We start from the raw sequence: 13,833 nt of genomic DNA, 5'->3' as shown, positions 1-13,833 counted from the left end.
CTGGCCCCAGCGATCGCCACGACGCTCACCTCTGCTTCGACTCCAGCAACCTCCACGCACTCAACACCGGACGGTCACGCACTTGCTGCCTAGCTGCCCCGAAGCGCACCCAAGGACCCTTCTCCTGCCGGAACTGCAGCTTCACCAGCATCCGGCCCGCCAACCCACTGACCGAGGAACCCAACTTCCTCCGATGCATCCTTCTCAACACCCGCTCCGCCCGCAGACATGGCGTCGAACTTTGGGACCTACTCGACTCTACCTCCCCAGACGCCGCCTTCCTGACGGAGACCTGGCTGAACCCCTCCTCAGCATCCAACGTCGCCATAGCCATCCCAGAAGGCTACAAGATCCCCCGCAAGGACTGCATCAACGGAGTAGGAGGAGGAATTGCCATCGTCCACAGGAACACTCTCAAAATCTCAACAGACACCGACGACACCCTCAGCACCGCCGAACACCTGCACTTCCAGATCCACACTGTTGGAAGGCGGACCCCGAGGAGTCGGCGAGACCACCAAGGGGGGCCCTCACACTGTATGAAGTAGCCGAGCGCTGCCGAGAAGTCTCCTGAGAGATCCTTCTCCTATCACGTACTAGCACAGTAACACCACCACACAGGACTCAAGGAGGTTGTCTCAAGACAAGCAATTCTTTATCAGCACTAAAAAGGTTACGAGGTCAATATTTACACGAAGGGATCGAGGGATCCACCAAAACTCTCAGTGTCTCTTTGGAAGGGTAGGGGTAGCGGGACAGTCCTCGGCAGGAGTGCGGTACGAGGGTACCTGGGGCCCAGTTCTTATTCTCAAGCTGGAGGACCTCCGGATCTCGGAGGGGTTGAGCCGCGACGGCGTCAGCAGGGCTCTGGCGGACAGTTCGTGGAGAGCCGCGATCCAATCAGCAGGGCTCTCAAGATGGTTTCTGCTCAGCTCGAGCCGCGACGTCGTCAGCAGGGCTCCGAGGGAGGTTTCAGCGAGGTTGGGCCGCGACAGCGTCAGCAGGGCTCCGATGTTCCAGGTGGCTTCAAAGTGTTCACAGGAAGGAGCCGCGACGCAGTCAGCAGGGCTCGTGATGGTTCCGACAAGAGTTCTTCTCCGTAGGGTCAGCCGCGATTCAATCAGCAGGGCTCTCGACTCCGGGATACAACTGCCGATCTGTGGCGGGGTCGCCCCAGATATAGGTCTGGAGCCCTTTGATGTCCGGACCCAGGTGCCCGGTGGGGGCGGAGAGGCCGGGTGGAGGTGGCCAGACGCCCAGCAGGAGAGGCGCCAGGCCCAAGGGAGTTGCAGGGCGATCACACCTCGAGAGGGGAGGACAGTTGAGGGTCCCATCGATACTGTCCTCCGCCGGGGGCGATGAATGGTTCCTGCGGCACCCCCTGGCCAGTTCATGGTGCCTCGATGTCGGGGCTTCGCTGGGGCCGAGGCCGGGTTGAGCGGGGTCGCGCTGGCTGGTGCACAGAGTCACGTGGGTGCCAACAAGATGGCGGAGCCACGAGGGGTATGCGACCTCGTGCCGCTCAGGAGGAAGGGTCTCGGTGCAGTTCAGAAGGGTGGCCCGTGAAGGCCGGGGCGGGGAACGGGCACAATCCACGGGGGTAAGGACCATGCCACGAGGCCGGGTCCAACAGGCGTCCCCCCCAGCCGAAGGCATGGCGAGTCACCCATCTCCTTGGGGATTCTCCTCGTCAAGGCGGAAGAAGCGGGACAGGCCGTCGGCGTTGGCGTGGTCATTGCCGGGCCGGTGTTCAACGTCAAAGTCCATCCCTTGTAGCGAGATGGACCACCGCAGCAGCTTGGGGTTCTCGCCCCGCATTTGCATTAACCACCGCAGGGGCCGGTGGTCGGTCTGGACCCGGAAGTGGGTACCGAAGAGGTAGGGCCGGAGTTTCTTAAGGGCCCACACCACAGCGAAGGCCTCGCGCACGATGGTGCTCCATCGTTGCTCCCGGGGCAGTAGCCGTCGGCTGATGAAGGCCACTGGTCGGTCGAGCCCCTTTTCATCGGCCTGGGACAGGACGGCCCCGATCCCATACTCGGAGGCGTCCGTCTGCACCACGAACTCCTTATTGTAGTCAGGGGCCTGTAGCACCGGGGCCGTACACATTGCGGTCTTTAGGGTGTCGAAGGCTGCGTGGCAGCGGGGTGTCCAGTGCACCTTCTTGGGCTTCTTTTTGGACGTTAGCTCTGTGAGGGGGCCAACAATGCTCCCATAGTCCCGGATAAACCGCCGGTAGTATCCGGTGAGACCCAGGAAGGCCCGGACAGCGGTCTGGGTAGTGGGGGGTTCCCAGGCCTGGATGGCATCTATTTTCGGTTGGAGAGGGGCCACCTGCCCGCTCCCCACTTGATGGCCCAGATAGGTCACGGATCCATGGCCGATCTGGCATTTGCTGGCCTTGATTGTGAGCCCGGCCCGCTGGAGGGCGGCCAGGACGGCTTTAATGTGAAGGAGGTGCTCTGCCCAGTGGTTGCTGTACTCGGCAATGTCATCTAGGTAGGCCGCGCTGAAGGCCTCAAGCCCGGCCAAAACCTTGTTCACCAGTCTTTGAAAAGTGGCCGGGGCGTTCTTCATTCCGAAGGGCATCACCCGAAAGTGGTAATGCCCATCCGGGGTCGAAAAGGCGGATCTTTCTTGAGCGCCGGGGGCGAGCTGGATCTGCCAGTACCCGGCGGTGAGGTCCAGCGTGCTCAAGTAGCGAGCGGCCCCTAAGCGGTCAATGAGTTCGTCGGCCTTGGGTATAGGGTGGGCGTCCGTCTTGGTCACTGCATTCACGGCCCGGTAGTCCACGCAGAATCGCAACTCCGGGGGGTGGCCGGGAGCTGCGGCCTTTGGCACCAGGACGACAGGACTAGCCCACGGGCTGTCGGAGGGTTCGATGACCCCCAGGGCCAGCATCTTCGTTACTTCGGCCTGGATGCATGCCCGCACTCGGTCGGGTACCCGGTAGGCTCTGTGTCGCACAGGGGGGCTCTCCCCGGTGTCGACGTCGTGGACGCACCAGTGGGTCACCCCCGGGGTGAGGGAGAAGAGGGCTGCGTAGTCCTGCAGCAGTTGCTGGCAGTCGTTGCGCTGTTCCGGAGTCAGGGAAGAGGCGAGTTGGACACCCTCGATTGTTCCATCATGGACATTGGACTGCAAGAGGTCGGCCAGGTAGGTGACGGGACTTTTCTTCTCCACTACCTTGAAGGGCCCGGTCCACTTGTCCTGGAGGGCGCCGGGTTCAACCGGGGCCATGACCCATACCTTCTGACCTGGCTCGAATTCTATGGTAGAGGAGTTCCGATCGTACCACCGCTTCATGTCCTCCTGGCTGGCCTCGAGGTTGGCTTCGGCCAGGGCTCAGAACTTGCGGGTCTGGTTTCGGAGGGTCAGGAGGTATCGGTAGACGTCAGGAGGGGTGCCTTGGGGCTTCGTCTCCCAGCTCTCTTTGACCAGGCTGAGCGGTCCGCGGACCGGGTGTCCGTACAATAGTTCAAACGGGCTGAACCCCAGGGACTTCTGCGGGACCTCCCGATAGGCAAACAGGAGGCACGGCAGCAGGACATCCCATCTCCGCCTGAGGGGCTCTTCGAGGCCCTGGATAATTCCCTTTAATGTCCTGTTGAACCGCTCAACCAGTCCGTTCCCCTGAGGGTGATAGGGGGTCGTGAACTTGTATGTGACCCCGCACTGCTGCCACAGGGACCGCATGTATCTGGAAATAAAGTTCGTGCCTCTGTCGCTCACCACTTCGCGGGGAAATCCCACTCGGGAGAAGATCCCCATTAGGGCCCGGCCTACCACGGGGGCCGTTACAGTTCTTAGCGGGACCGCCTCCGGGTACCTGGTGGCGTGGTCCACGAGGACCAGGATGAAGCGGTGGCCCAGGGCGGTCTGGGGGTCCAGGGGCCCCACGATATCGATTCCGACCCGTTCGAACGGGGTGCTGACGGCTGGAAAGGGTTGGAGGGGGGCCTTGACCCGACCCCCCGTCTTCCCGCTGGCTTGGCAGGTCTGGCAGGACCGGCAGTGGTTGTCCACGTCCCTCCGCATCCGAGGCCAGTAGAAGTGGGTCACCAAACGGCTGTATGTTTTGTCTTGCCCCAAGTGTCCGGCGAGGGGCACATCATGTGCCAGGTTGAGCAGGAACTCCCGGAAGCGGAGGGGGACCACCAACACTCGGCTGGCCCCGAGTTCTGCCACTTTCTGCTCACTGTATAGCAGGCCCTCGGCCCAGTAGACCCAGTGGGTGCCGGTCTGGTCCCCGTTGGTTTGGGCGGACGCTTGTTGGCGGACCCCTTCGAGAGTCGGGCAGGACTGCTGCTCTTGTTGGAATTGCTCCCGGGTGGGGCCCCCTTCGTGTCGCCATTGTGTCAGCTCTGGTAGGGCGCACGGGGAAGCCATCTCTTCGGGGGAGGATTCACTAGGTCCAGGGTCGGTGTCCGCCTCCCCCTCGCTGCTGGCGGGAGGTGGTGCGAGCCCCTCGGGCTGGGCGGCCCCGGAGGCCGAGGATGAGCGGGGGGCCCGGGCGGTCATGGACCGGGTGATGGCACAGTCAGATAGTCCCAGCATTCGGAGGTGCTCTCGTCGTTCTACTTGAGCCCAGGGGGAACTCTCCAAGTCGTTCCCCAGGAGGCAGTCGACGGGGGCGTCGTCGCGTACCGTCACCTTCAGCAGGCCCGTCACCCCTCCCCACTCGAAGGGGACCAGGGCCATCTGGCACAGGCTTTCGCTGTTGTCGGCCGTCTGGACGGGACACAGCACATTCGGTAGGATCTGTTCGGGGGTCACCAGGTGGCAGCGGACAGCGGTGACACTGGCGCCGGTGTCACGCAGGGCTTCGGCCCGTTGTCCATTGACCGTGACCTGCTGCCGGTACTTCTGGGTGTTGCTTGGGATGGGGGTGCAGGGTACCATTTCTCGGCTACCCAGGCAGACCAGGGACATGGCTGCCGGCTCCCATTCAGTGGTCCCTCGGTCGAGGGTCTCCTCTTCCTCCTCTCCTTCTCCCAGGGTGGCAGCCGCCAGCTGTCGGGGCGGGGGCCCGCCGGCCCCGTTTCTTCGGTTCAGGGGGCAGACCGGATCGCTGGCATAGTGTCCGGTTTGTTGGCAGCCGTAGCACGTTACTGGTGGCCGTGGTCCGGATCTGACCGGGGGCGCCCCCCTTCGGGCTAGGCTCGGGGAGAGTTGTTGCTGCTGTGGCCCTCGAGGGGGACTCCTGGGGGCCCCGGCGGGAGGGTCTCGGTTCCTGTTCGGCCCTCCACCGCGTTGGCGGGGGGGTCCGGTGGGGTTCCTCTGGTACTCCCCCATTGAGTTCCAGGGGACCCGGGAGTTGATCCATCGATCGGCCTCGACGGCGAGTTTTCGCGGGTCGGTCATTTTGCTGTCGAGGAGGTGCTGTCTCAGTTCCACGAAGCAATTGTTGGAGAGATGTTCCCACACGATGAGGTCGACCAGCTGCCCGTAGGTGGTTACTTTGCTACCTCTGATCCACCCTTCTAGGGCCCGACTGAAAAAGTCCACATATTCCACCCAGGTGGTGCCCGGGATTTTCTTGCAGTCTCTGAACCGCTGGCGGTACATTTCTGCGGTTAGCCCGTAGCGGGTGAGCAGAGCCTCCTTCATGTGATCGTAGGAGGTCATCACCTCCTCCGGCAGCTGGAGCAGTGTGTCTCGACCCTCACTCAGGAACCGCCCCCACAGGCCCGCGCCCCAGTCTTTTCGGGGCACCCGATGAGAGGTCATGGCCACCTCGTAGGCCTTGAACCATTGTTGGATGTCGTCATTCTTGTAGTACTCCTTGACGACCTCTTTCGGGATATGTACCTTGGTCTCGGCAGGCGGTAGAGTGTCTCTAGTACTGGGGGCGTTGGTCCCTCCGTTCTTGGCCTTGATTTCGAGCTCCTTGAGACTGCGCTCGTGCTCAAGGGTCAGTTTCTTTTCCTCCAACTCCCGGTGTCGCCTCTTCTCCTCTATCTCCTCTTGAAGCCGTAGCTGTTCTAGGGCCAGTTTCTTTTCCGCCAGCTGGAGTTTGCCGTCCAGCCGCAGTTGTGCGAGCTCTAGCTCGTGGTTCCGGACCTTCTCCCGCTCTCGTATTTCTTCTTCGGAGAGGCCGGTGTCTAGGCTCTTTCTTCCTCCGGTTGCCGGAGTCCGTGCGGTTGATGAGGTCTCAGTCAGGGGTAAGGGACCTTCTTCCTGGGAGGGGCCTGCCCCGGCCTCCAGCCATGTCCTCAGAGCTTTCTGCATGTCCTCTTTGGTACTTAGGCCGGTGGTTGCAATGCCTTTGTCTTTGCAGAACTGTTTTAACTCTTTGTGCGTATATTCTTCCAGCCGTTCGGGCTGGAACTCCATTGTCGCGTTGTTTTCCTGGCTGCTCATGATTACTGTACGTTTGGATGGGTAGCTAGTGGGTACTGGCTGGTACGTACTGCGTTCGGCTCGGATCCCGTCGCTGGCCACCAAATGTTGGAAGGCGGACCCCGAGGAGTCGGCGAGACCACCAAGGGGGGCCCTCACACTGTATGAAGTAGCCGAGCGCTGCCGAGAAGTCTCCTGAGAGATCCTTCTCCTATCACGTACTAGCACAGTAACACCACCACACAGGACTCAAGGAGGTTGTCTCAAGACAAGCAATTCTTTATCAGCAATAAAAAGGTTACGAGGTCAATATTTACACGAAGGGATCGAGGGATCCACCAAAAGTCTCAGTGTCTCTTTGGAAGGGTAGGGGTAGCGGGCCAGTCCTCGGCAGGAGTGCGGTACGAGGGTACCTGGGGCCCAGTTCTTATTCTCAAGCTGGAGGACCTCCGGATCTCGGAGGGGTCGAGCCGCGACGGCGTCAGCAGGGCTCTGGCGGACAGTTCGTGGAGAGCCGCGATCCAATCAGCAGGGCTCTCAAGATGGTTTCTGCTCAGCTCGAGCCGCGACGTCGTCAGCAGGGCTCCGAGGGAGGTTTCAGCGAGGTTGGGCCGCGACAGCGTCAGCAGGGCTCCGATGTTCCAGGTGGCTTCAAAGTGTTCACAGGAAGGAGCCGCGACGCAGTCAGCAGGGCTCGTGATGGTTCCGACAAGAGTTCTTCTCCGTAGGGTCAGCCGCGATTCAATCAGCAGGGCTCTCGACTCCGGGATACAACTGCCGATCTGTGGCGGGGTCGCCCCAGATATAGGTCTGGAGCCCTTTGATGTCCGGACCCAGGCGCCCGGTGGGGGCGGAGAGGCCGGGTGGAGGTGGCCAGACGCCCAGCAGGAGAGGCGCCAGGCCCAAGGGAGTTGCAGGGCGATCACACCTCGAGAGGGGAGGACAGTTAGGGGTCCCATCGATACTGTCCTCCGCCGGGGGCGATGAATGGTTCCTGCGGCACCCCCTGGCCAGTTCGTGGTGCCTCGATGTCGGGGCTTCGCTGGGGCCGAGGCCGGGTTGAGCGGGGTCGCGCTGGCTGGTGCACAGAGTCACGTGGGTGCCAACAAGATGGCGGAGCCACGAGGGGTATGCGACCTCGTGCCGCTCAGGAGGAAGGGTCTCGGTGCAGTTCAGAAGGGTGGCCCGTGAAGGCTGGGGCGGGGAACGGGCACAATCCACGGGGGTAAGGACCATGCCACGAGGCCGGGTCCAACACACACCAACCCCAAAACCACCCTCAGAGGTACCCTCGTCTACAGACCCCCCAGGCCCGACCGCAGTTCAGCGACACCATCGCCGACTTCATCAGCACACACGCCCTTGCTTCCATGGACTACATCCTCCTCGAGGACCTGAACTTCCACCTCGAGAGTAACAACGATTCCAACTCTTCCACCCTGATCACCAACCTCGCCAGCCTCGGACTCAGACAACTCGTCACAACACCCACCCACTCCGCCGGCCACACACTGGACCCCATCTTCTCAGCAAGCTCCCACGTCTTCTTCAACCACACCACCGAACTCCACTGGACGGACCACCGCTGCATCCACTTCACCTTCCAGAAACCCACCACACACCACCGCACCCAACAGATGCCTCGCCGCCGCTGGAGCAAAGTCACCGAGGACCAGCTAACCACCGCCCTCACCAAGAGCCCACCCGCAGACCCGACCGACCCCAACGCCGTGGCCTGCAGCCTTAGACAATGGATCGATGACTGCGTCAACACCCTCGCCCTGCTCAAGAAGCCCTCCAACAAACACAACAGCAAGAGAACCAGCTGGTTCACTGAGGACCTCCAGGCCTCCAAGCGTACCTGCCGAAAACTCGAAAAAAACTGGATCTATGTACGAACACCGGAAAGCTACACAGCCCACAAGAACGCCACGCACAGACACCCCCACCTCATCAGATCGGCCAAAAGGACCTACTTCAAAGACCGCCTAGACAACAATGCACAGAACAGCAAAGAGCTATTCAACATCGTAAAGGAACTCTCCAACCCCAGCTCCAACACCAACGACAGCCCACCATCACAAGACCTGTGCGACTCACTGGCCACCTTCTTCCATCGCAAGATCGCAGACATCCACAACAGCTTCAACGCCGGCACAAACCTGGCAACCACTGAGACCCCCACTCCCACGACCACCTCCCGCACCAACCACCTGCTCACCTGGACCAACATCAACGACGATGAAACCATCAAGATCATGAACACCGTCCACTCCGCATCCCCGGAAGACCCCTGCCCACACCACATCTTCAACCAAGCCAGCAGCACCATCGCACCCCATCTCCGGAAAACCATCAACATCTCCTTCGAGACAGCGACCTTCCCGGAGAGCTGGAAGCATGCAGAGATCAACGCCTTACTCAAGAAACCCAAGGCAGACCCCAAGGACCTCAAGAACTTCCGACCCATCTCCCTGCTCCAGTTCCCGGCGAAGGTCATCGAAAAGGCCGTCAACAAACAACTAGCCAGCTTCCTCGAGGAGACCAGCATCCTGGACTCGTCCCAGTCCGGGTTCCGCAGCAACCACAGCACCGAAATTGCCCTCATCGCCACCACCGATGACATCAGGACCCTGCTTGACAATGGAGAAACTGCGGCCCTCAACCTCCTGGACCTGGCAGCCGCCTTCGATATGGTCTTCCACCGCACACTACGAACACGCCTCTACGACACCGGAATCCAAGAGAAGGCCCTGGACTGGACCACCTCCTTCCTCTCCGGCAGAACACAGAGAGTCCACCTCACCCCCTTCCGCTCCGAAGCCACCGAGATCAACTGCGGCGTACCCCAAGGCTCATTCTTCAGCCCAACGCTATTCAACGTTTACATGGCACCGCTCGCCCATGTCGCACGACGCATGACCTCAACATCATCTCCTACGCCGACGACACCCAGCTGATCCTCTCCCTCATCAAAGACCCCCACACCGCCAAAACCAACCTCAACGAAGGAATGAAGGCCGTCGCCGACTGGATGAGAAACAGCCGACTGAAGCTGAACTCGGATAAGACGGAGGTCCTCATCCTCGGATCCACCCCCTCAGCCTGGGACGACTCCTGGTGGCCTACTGCACTAGGAGCACCCCCTACACCCACCAACCATCCTCGCAACCTAGGGGTCACCCTCGACTCCTCCCTCTCCAGGACGAAGCAGGTCAACGCCGTCTCCTCCTCCTGCTTCAACACTCTCCGCTTACTTCGCAGGATCTTCAAGTGAAACAAGAAGGACGGTCACCCAGGCCCTCGTCAGCAGTAGACTGGACTACGGAAATGCCCTCTACGCTGGAGCCCCAGCCAGACTCCTGAAACGTCTCCAACGCATCCAGAACGCCTCTGCACGCCTGATCCTCGACATCCCCCGGCGCAGCCATATCACACCCGACTTGAGAGACCTGCACTGGCTCCCCATCAACAAGATGATAACCTTCAAACTCCTCACCCACACACACAAGGCACTCTACAACACCGGACCAGCGTGCCTCAACAGCCGTCTTCGCCTCTACACCCCCAACCGCCAGCTCTGCTCCGCAGACCTCGCCCTCGCCACCGTCCCTCCGCATCCGAAGAGTGACTGCCGGCAGCAGATTATTCTCCCACCTCGCCGCCAAGACATGGCACACCCTCCCCACCCACCTGCGGCAGACCGAAGACCTCCTAACCTTCAGGAGACTTCTCATGACCTGGCTCTTCGAACAGTAGCAGCCCCCCCCAGCGCCTTGAGACCCTCACAGGTATGTAGTGCGCTTTATAAATGCTATGATTGATTGATTGATTGATTGGAGAGGATGGGCAGATGAGGACAGAGGCCATGCCAGTGACTGCCTCCTTTGGGCGGGTGATGAGCAGTACCCCTCAAGTCCTTTCTAGTTGACTCGGTCCAGTGGGAGTAAACATATAGAGTGCAATTATGATCCATTGAGAGTCAGGGCCTGATGACATGTTTGTCGGATGCATTATGTACCGTCTTCATGTTTGCACCATGGTGACGGTAGTCCACCTGCCAAATGTATAGATGCCCAGTGGACATCCCTTCATTTCCAGGGGCTGTCATCACAACGGTTCCTGTAAATGAATTGAAAGTTTGACAAACAGCTCTGTCAACATGGCGGACTCAAATAAAAAAAGTGATGGCCCTTGCGCTATGTGAGATTTCTCCCATGGTGGGGGAGGGGACCTAAGTCAACTTGCAGTTTTCACTACCCCTTAATTTCCGGTTTCTCCCTGCGGTGACCACTTTCAATACGACAAGCAGACGATTGGAAAAACCTCTTGGCCCCTTTTCTGTGTCGGGCTGTCGGAGCTGTATGTTAGCAGTAGAAATGGAGCTGTCTCTATCGTCAAAATACTGAAGCCCATCTGACTCTAGATGAGGGAGGCGGACCTTCAGATTGGCAGGGAGGGTGCTTCATTGATGTTGTGACAGAATACCTTGCCTCCAAACTGTAAATTGGGCCCTTAGTCTAAATTTGACACAACTCACTTGATATAATGACCTCCACATGAGGAGGAAGGAAGGCAGAGGAGGGAGACAGCACAGGGACTCATGCAGGGAGTTGAGGATGCAACTGCCAGAAACAGTGTATGGCTGCCTCAAAAAATACACAATAAAGTTGGGCTTCTACACGGTGACCGACAACCAGGGCCATCACCTATATCCCAGGTCTGCAATCAGTTACCACCTGTCACATACCCCAAATCACTTAGAGCCCCCTTAAGAGGACTTATGACACAAGTCTTCTAAGCAGGGCTAGATGCTAAGTCCCCCATAAATTGTGAAATTAGGAACAGGGTGAAGAAACATTATTGACTGAGGGTCTTTCTACTCTTCAATGTTAATCTTTCTTTCTCTAGTTCTCTAGCTCACAAACTCTCAATCTTGCTTTCAAAGTCTTTGCACACTATCAGTGCAATTATCCTCTCTGTTCTCATACTTACTCTTTTTCTCTCTGACCTACTCTCTCAAACAACAGAACGCCTACCCACAGATAATTTGAGCTAATTTGGAATCCATGAAGTCAAGTCATGTGATCATGGGAATTGATTTATCGCAAAGTCAGCTCCTTGATGCGCTCTTGAATGATGACCTAATGCTATTTTTCGTATTTTGCTTCTCTGCAGATCCCACTTGATAACAGATCTATCATGGAGAACCGCACAGCTATCAATGAATTTATTCTTGTGGGATTCATGGTCCCCCCACAGCTCAACACTATCCTGTTCCTGGCCTTCCTTGTCATGTATGTCTTTACTCTACTGGGGAACATGACAATCATCACTGTCTACAGGCTGGACACCAGCCTCCACACACCCATGTACTTCTTCCTTAGCCATTTCTCCACCTTGGAGATCGGTTACACCACCGTGACTGTCCCAAACCTTCTGAGAAATCAGCTGTCCCAAGACAAGGCCATCTCCTTCCAGCGCTGCATGGCCCAGATGTACTGCTTCTTCTTCTTCGGCACGGCAGAGTTCTTCTTCCTAGCCCTCATGGCCTTTGACCGATACATGGCCATCTGCCATCCACTGCATTACCACAGGATCATGGACACCAGGTGCTGCTCACAGATGGTGTTAGCATCATGGATCGTGAGTTCACTTGTCCCCGTTTGTCCCACCATTATTATCTCTAGATTGCCTTTCCACGGCAGCCACAGTATCAACCATTTCTTCTGTGACGTAGGACCAGTCATCAAGCTCTCCACTAGCGACACCTTCCTCGCTGATCTGAGTGTCTTCATGGTGTCCGCTCTTGTGGTCTTGAGCTCGTTCCTGCTCATTGTCTTTTCGTACATTTGCATCATCGCCACCATCTTGGGGATTCCTTCTGCCACAGGCAGGAAGAAGGCCTTCTCCACTTGTGCGTCTCATCTCATTGTAGTCACCATATTCTTTGGGACCGTCATCTTCATGTATGTTCGACCAGCCTCCCTTGACTCGGCTGATCAGAACAAGGCTGTGTCTTTCTTCTACTCAGTGGTCACCCCCATGATGAACCCCATTATCTACAGCCTGAGGAACAAAGAGGTGAAGGGAGCTCTCAGGAAGGTGACTGAGAGGATGCGCTCTGCAAGGAAAGCTGTGAGCGTAATCCGTGGTGTTATGTACTAGAGGGCATAGAACTCCTACACCCTCTCGTAGGCACCACATGCACCATTGTTGCTGCTACCATACCAAGGAATTGAGCAAAGAGATATAAGAGTCTTTCAACTGCGTGAATGAAGGAATGTTTACTGTGAGTGGTCCCAGGAGAAGGTCTGTAACAGGAGGACGAAAGTGCCTTGTATACATTAATGATTTTGGGATTACAGGAGGAGTTCTCCAAGAAGAGAGAGTGCAGTAGAGTCTGTGGTGGGACTACTGTCTCCCAGCTTGTATGACATGTGACTGCCACTGGCCGGATGACTGATGTGATGCGCCTGAGATGTGACTGGAGACACTGTGTCATGGAAGGCAAGAGAGATACTCTGCTTCCATTGGCCGAGGTGACAGCTGTCACAGACAACACCTGTCCTTCAACAATCATGGTGTGTTCACTGGCAGCCCTATATCCCTTGGCCTGCGTAAGCACCGGGGAGACTGAGAGGAGGTGGACAGAGGGACGCTCTGCCCTCTTGAGCCACTGATGGGCGCCCTTTGGAAGCACCTTATATCCCCTGGGCAGGCCTAGGTAAGCACCGGGGAGACTGATAGGAGGTGGACAGAGGGACGCTCTGCCCTCTTGAGCCACTGATGGGCGCCCTTTGAACGCTCCCTATATCCCTTGGCCTGGGTAAGCACCGGGGAGATTGAGAGGAGGTGGACAGAGGGACGCTCTGCCCCCTTGAGCCAATGATTGGCGCCCTTTGAATGCGCCCTACATCCCTGGACAGGCCTGGGTAAGCACCGGGGAGACTGAGAGGAGGTGGACAGAGGGACGCTCTGCCCTTTTGAGCCACTGATGGGCGCCCTACATCCCTGGTGTTAGACCTGGCACCTTGGCGTGAGTCTCTCTTCCACTTTTTATCGCTGTGCCTCATGTTTTTTGCTGGTGTTAGCTCCTCAGAGCACTGTGCCACTACCAACCAGTGCCACAGTGCAAGTGCTCCCTATATAAAATGTATATGTTGGTTGGATTCCATGATTGGCTTATTTGGTTTACTGTCAGACCCCAGTAAAGTGCACCAAGGGTGCCCAGGGCTTATAAATACAAATGCTGCTGGTGGGCTTGCAGCACTGGTTGTGCCACCCACAGAAGCGGCCTAGTAAAATGTGTCTAAGGTCTGCCATTGCAGAACCTGCATGCAGTCTGGTACTGTCATGCTGACTGGGCAAGTGCCCTTTCTTGCCAGTCCCTAAACCTTCCCTTAACTTTATATTAGTCACCCCTATGGTAGGCCCAAGGGCAGGGTGCATTGTAAGCATAAGGTAGGACAAGCCCTGATGTGTGTGGCA

At 58.0% G+C, this 13,833-nt stretch overlaps 1 protein-coding gene across 1 annotated transcript; it reads left to right on the top strand.

The window, feature by feature from the left end:
• Positions 1–11,568: 11,568 nt before the first annotated feature.
• Positions 11,569–12,510, top strand: LOC146839332 (olfactory receptor 11L1-like). The gene has a single exon (XM_085650781.1). It carries the CDS (start codon positions 11,590–11,592, stop codon positions 12,508–12,510), a length of 921 nt encoding a protein of 306 aa, XP_085506907.1. The 5' UTR covers positions 11,569–11,589.
• The last annotated feature ends 1,323 nt before the right edge of the window (positions 12,511–13,833 follow it).

This window comes from Triturus cristatus, chromosome 4_1 (assembly GCF_964204655.1).
Source record: "Triturus cristatus chromosome 4_1, aTriCri1.1, whole genome shotgun sequence".
Classification (NCBI taxonomy): Eukaryota; Metazoa; Chordata; class Amphibia; order Caudata; family Salamandridae; genus Triturus; species Triturus cristatus.
This window is presented reverse-complemented; position numbering and strand designations above follow the sequence as displayed.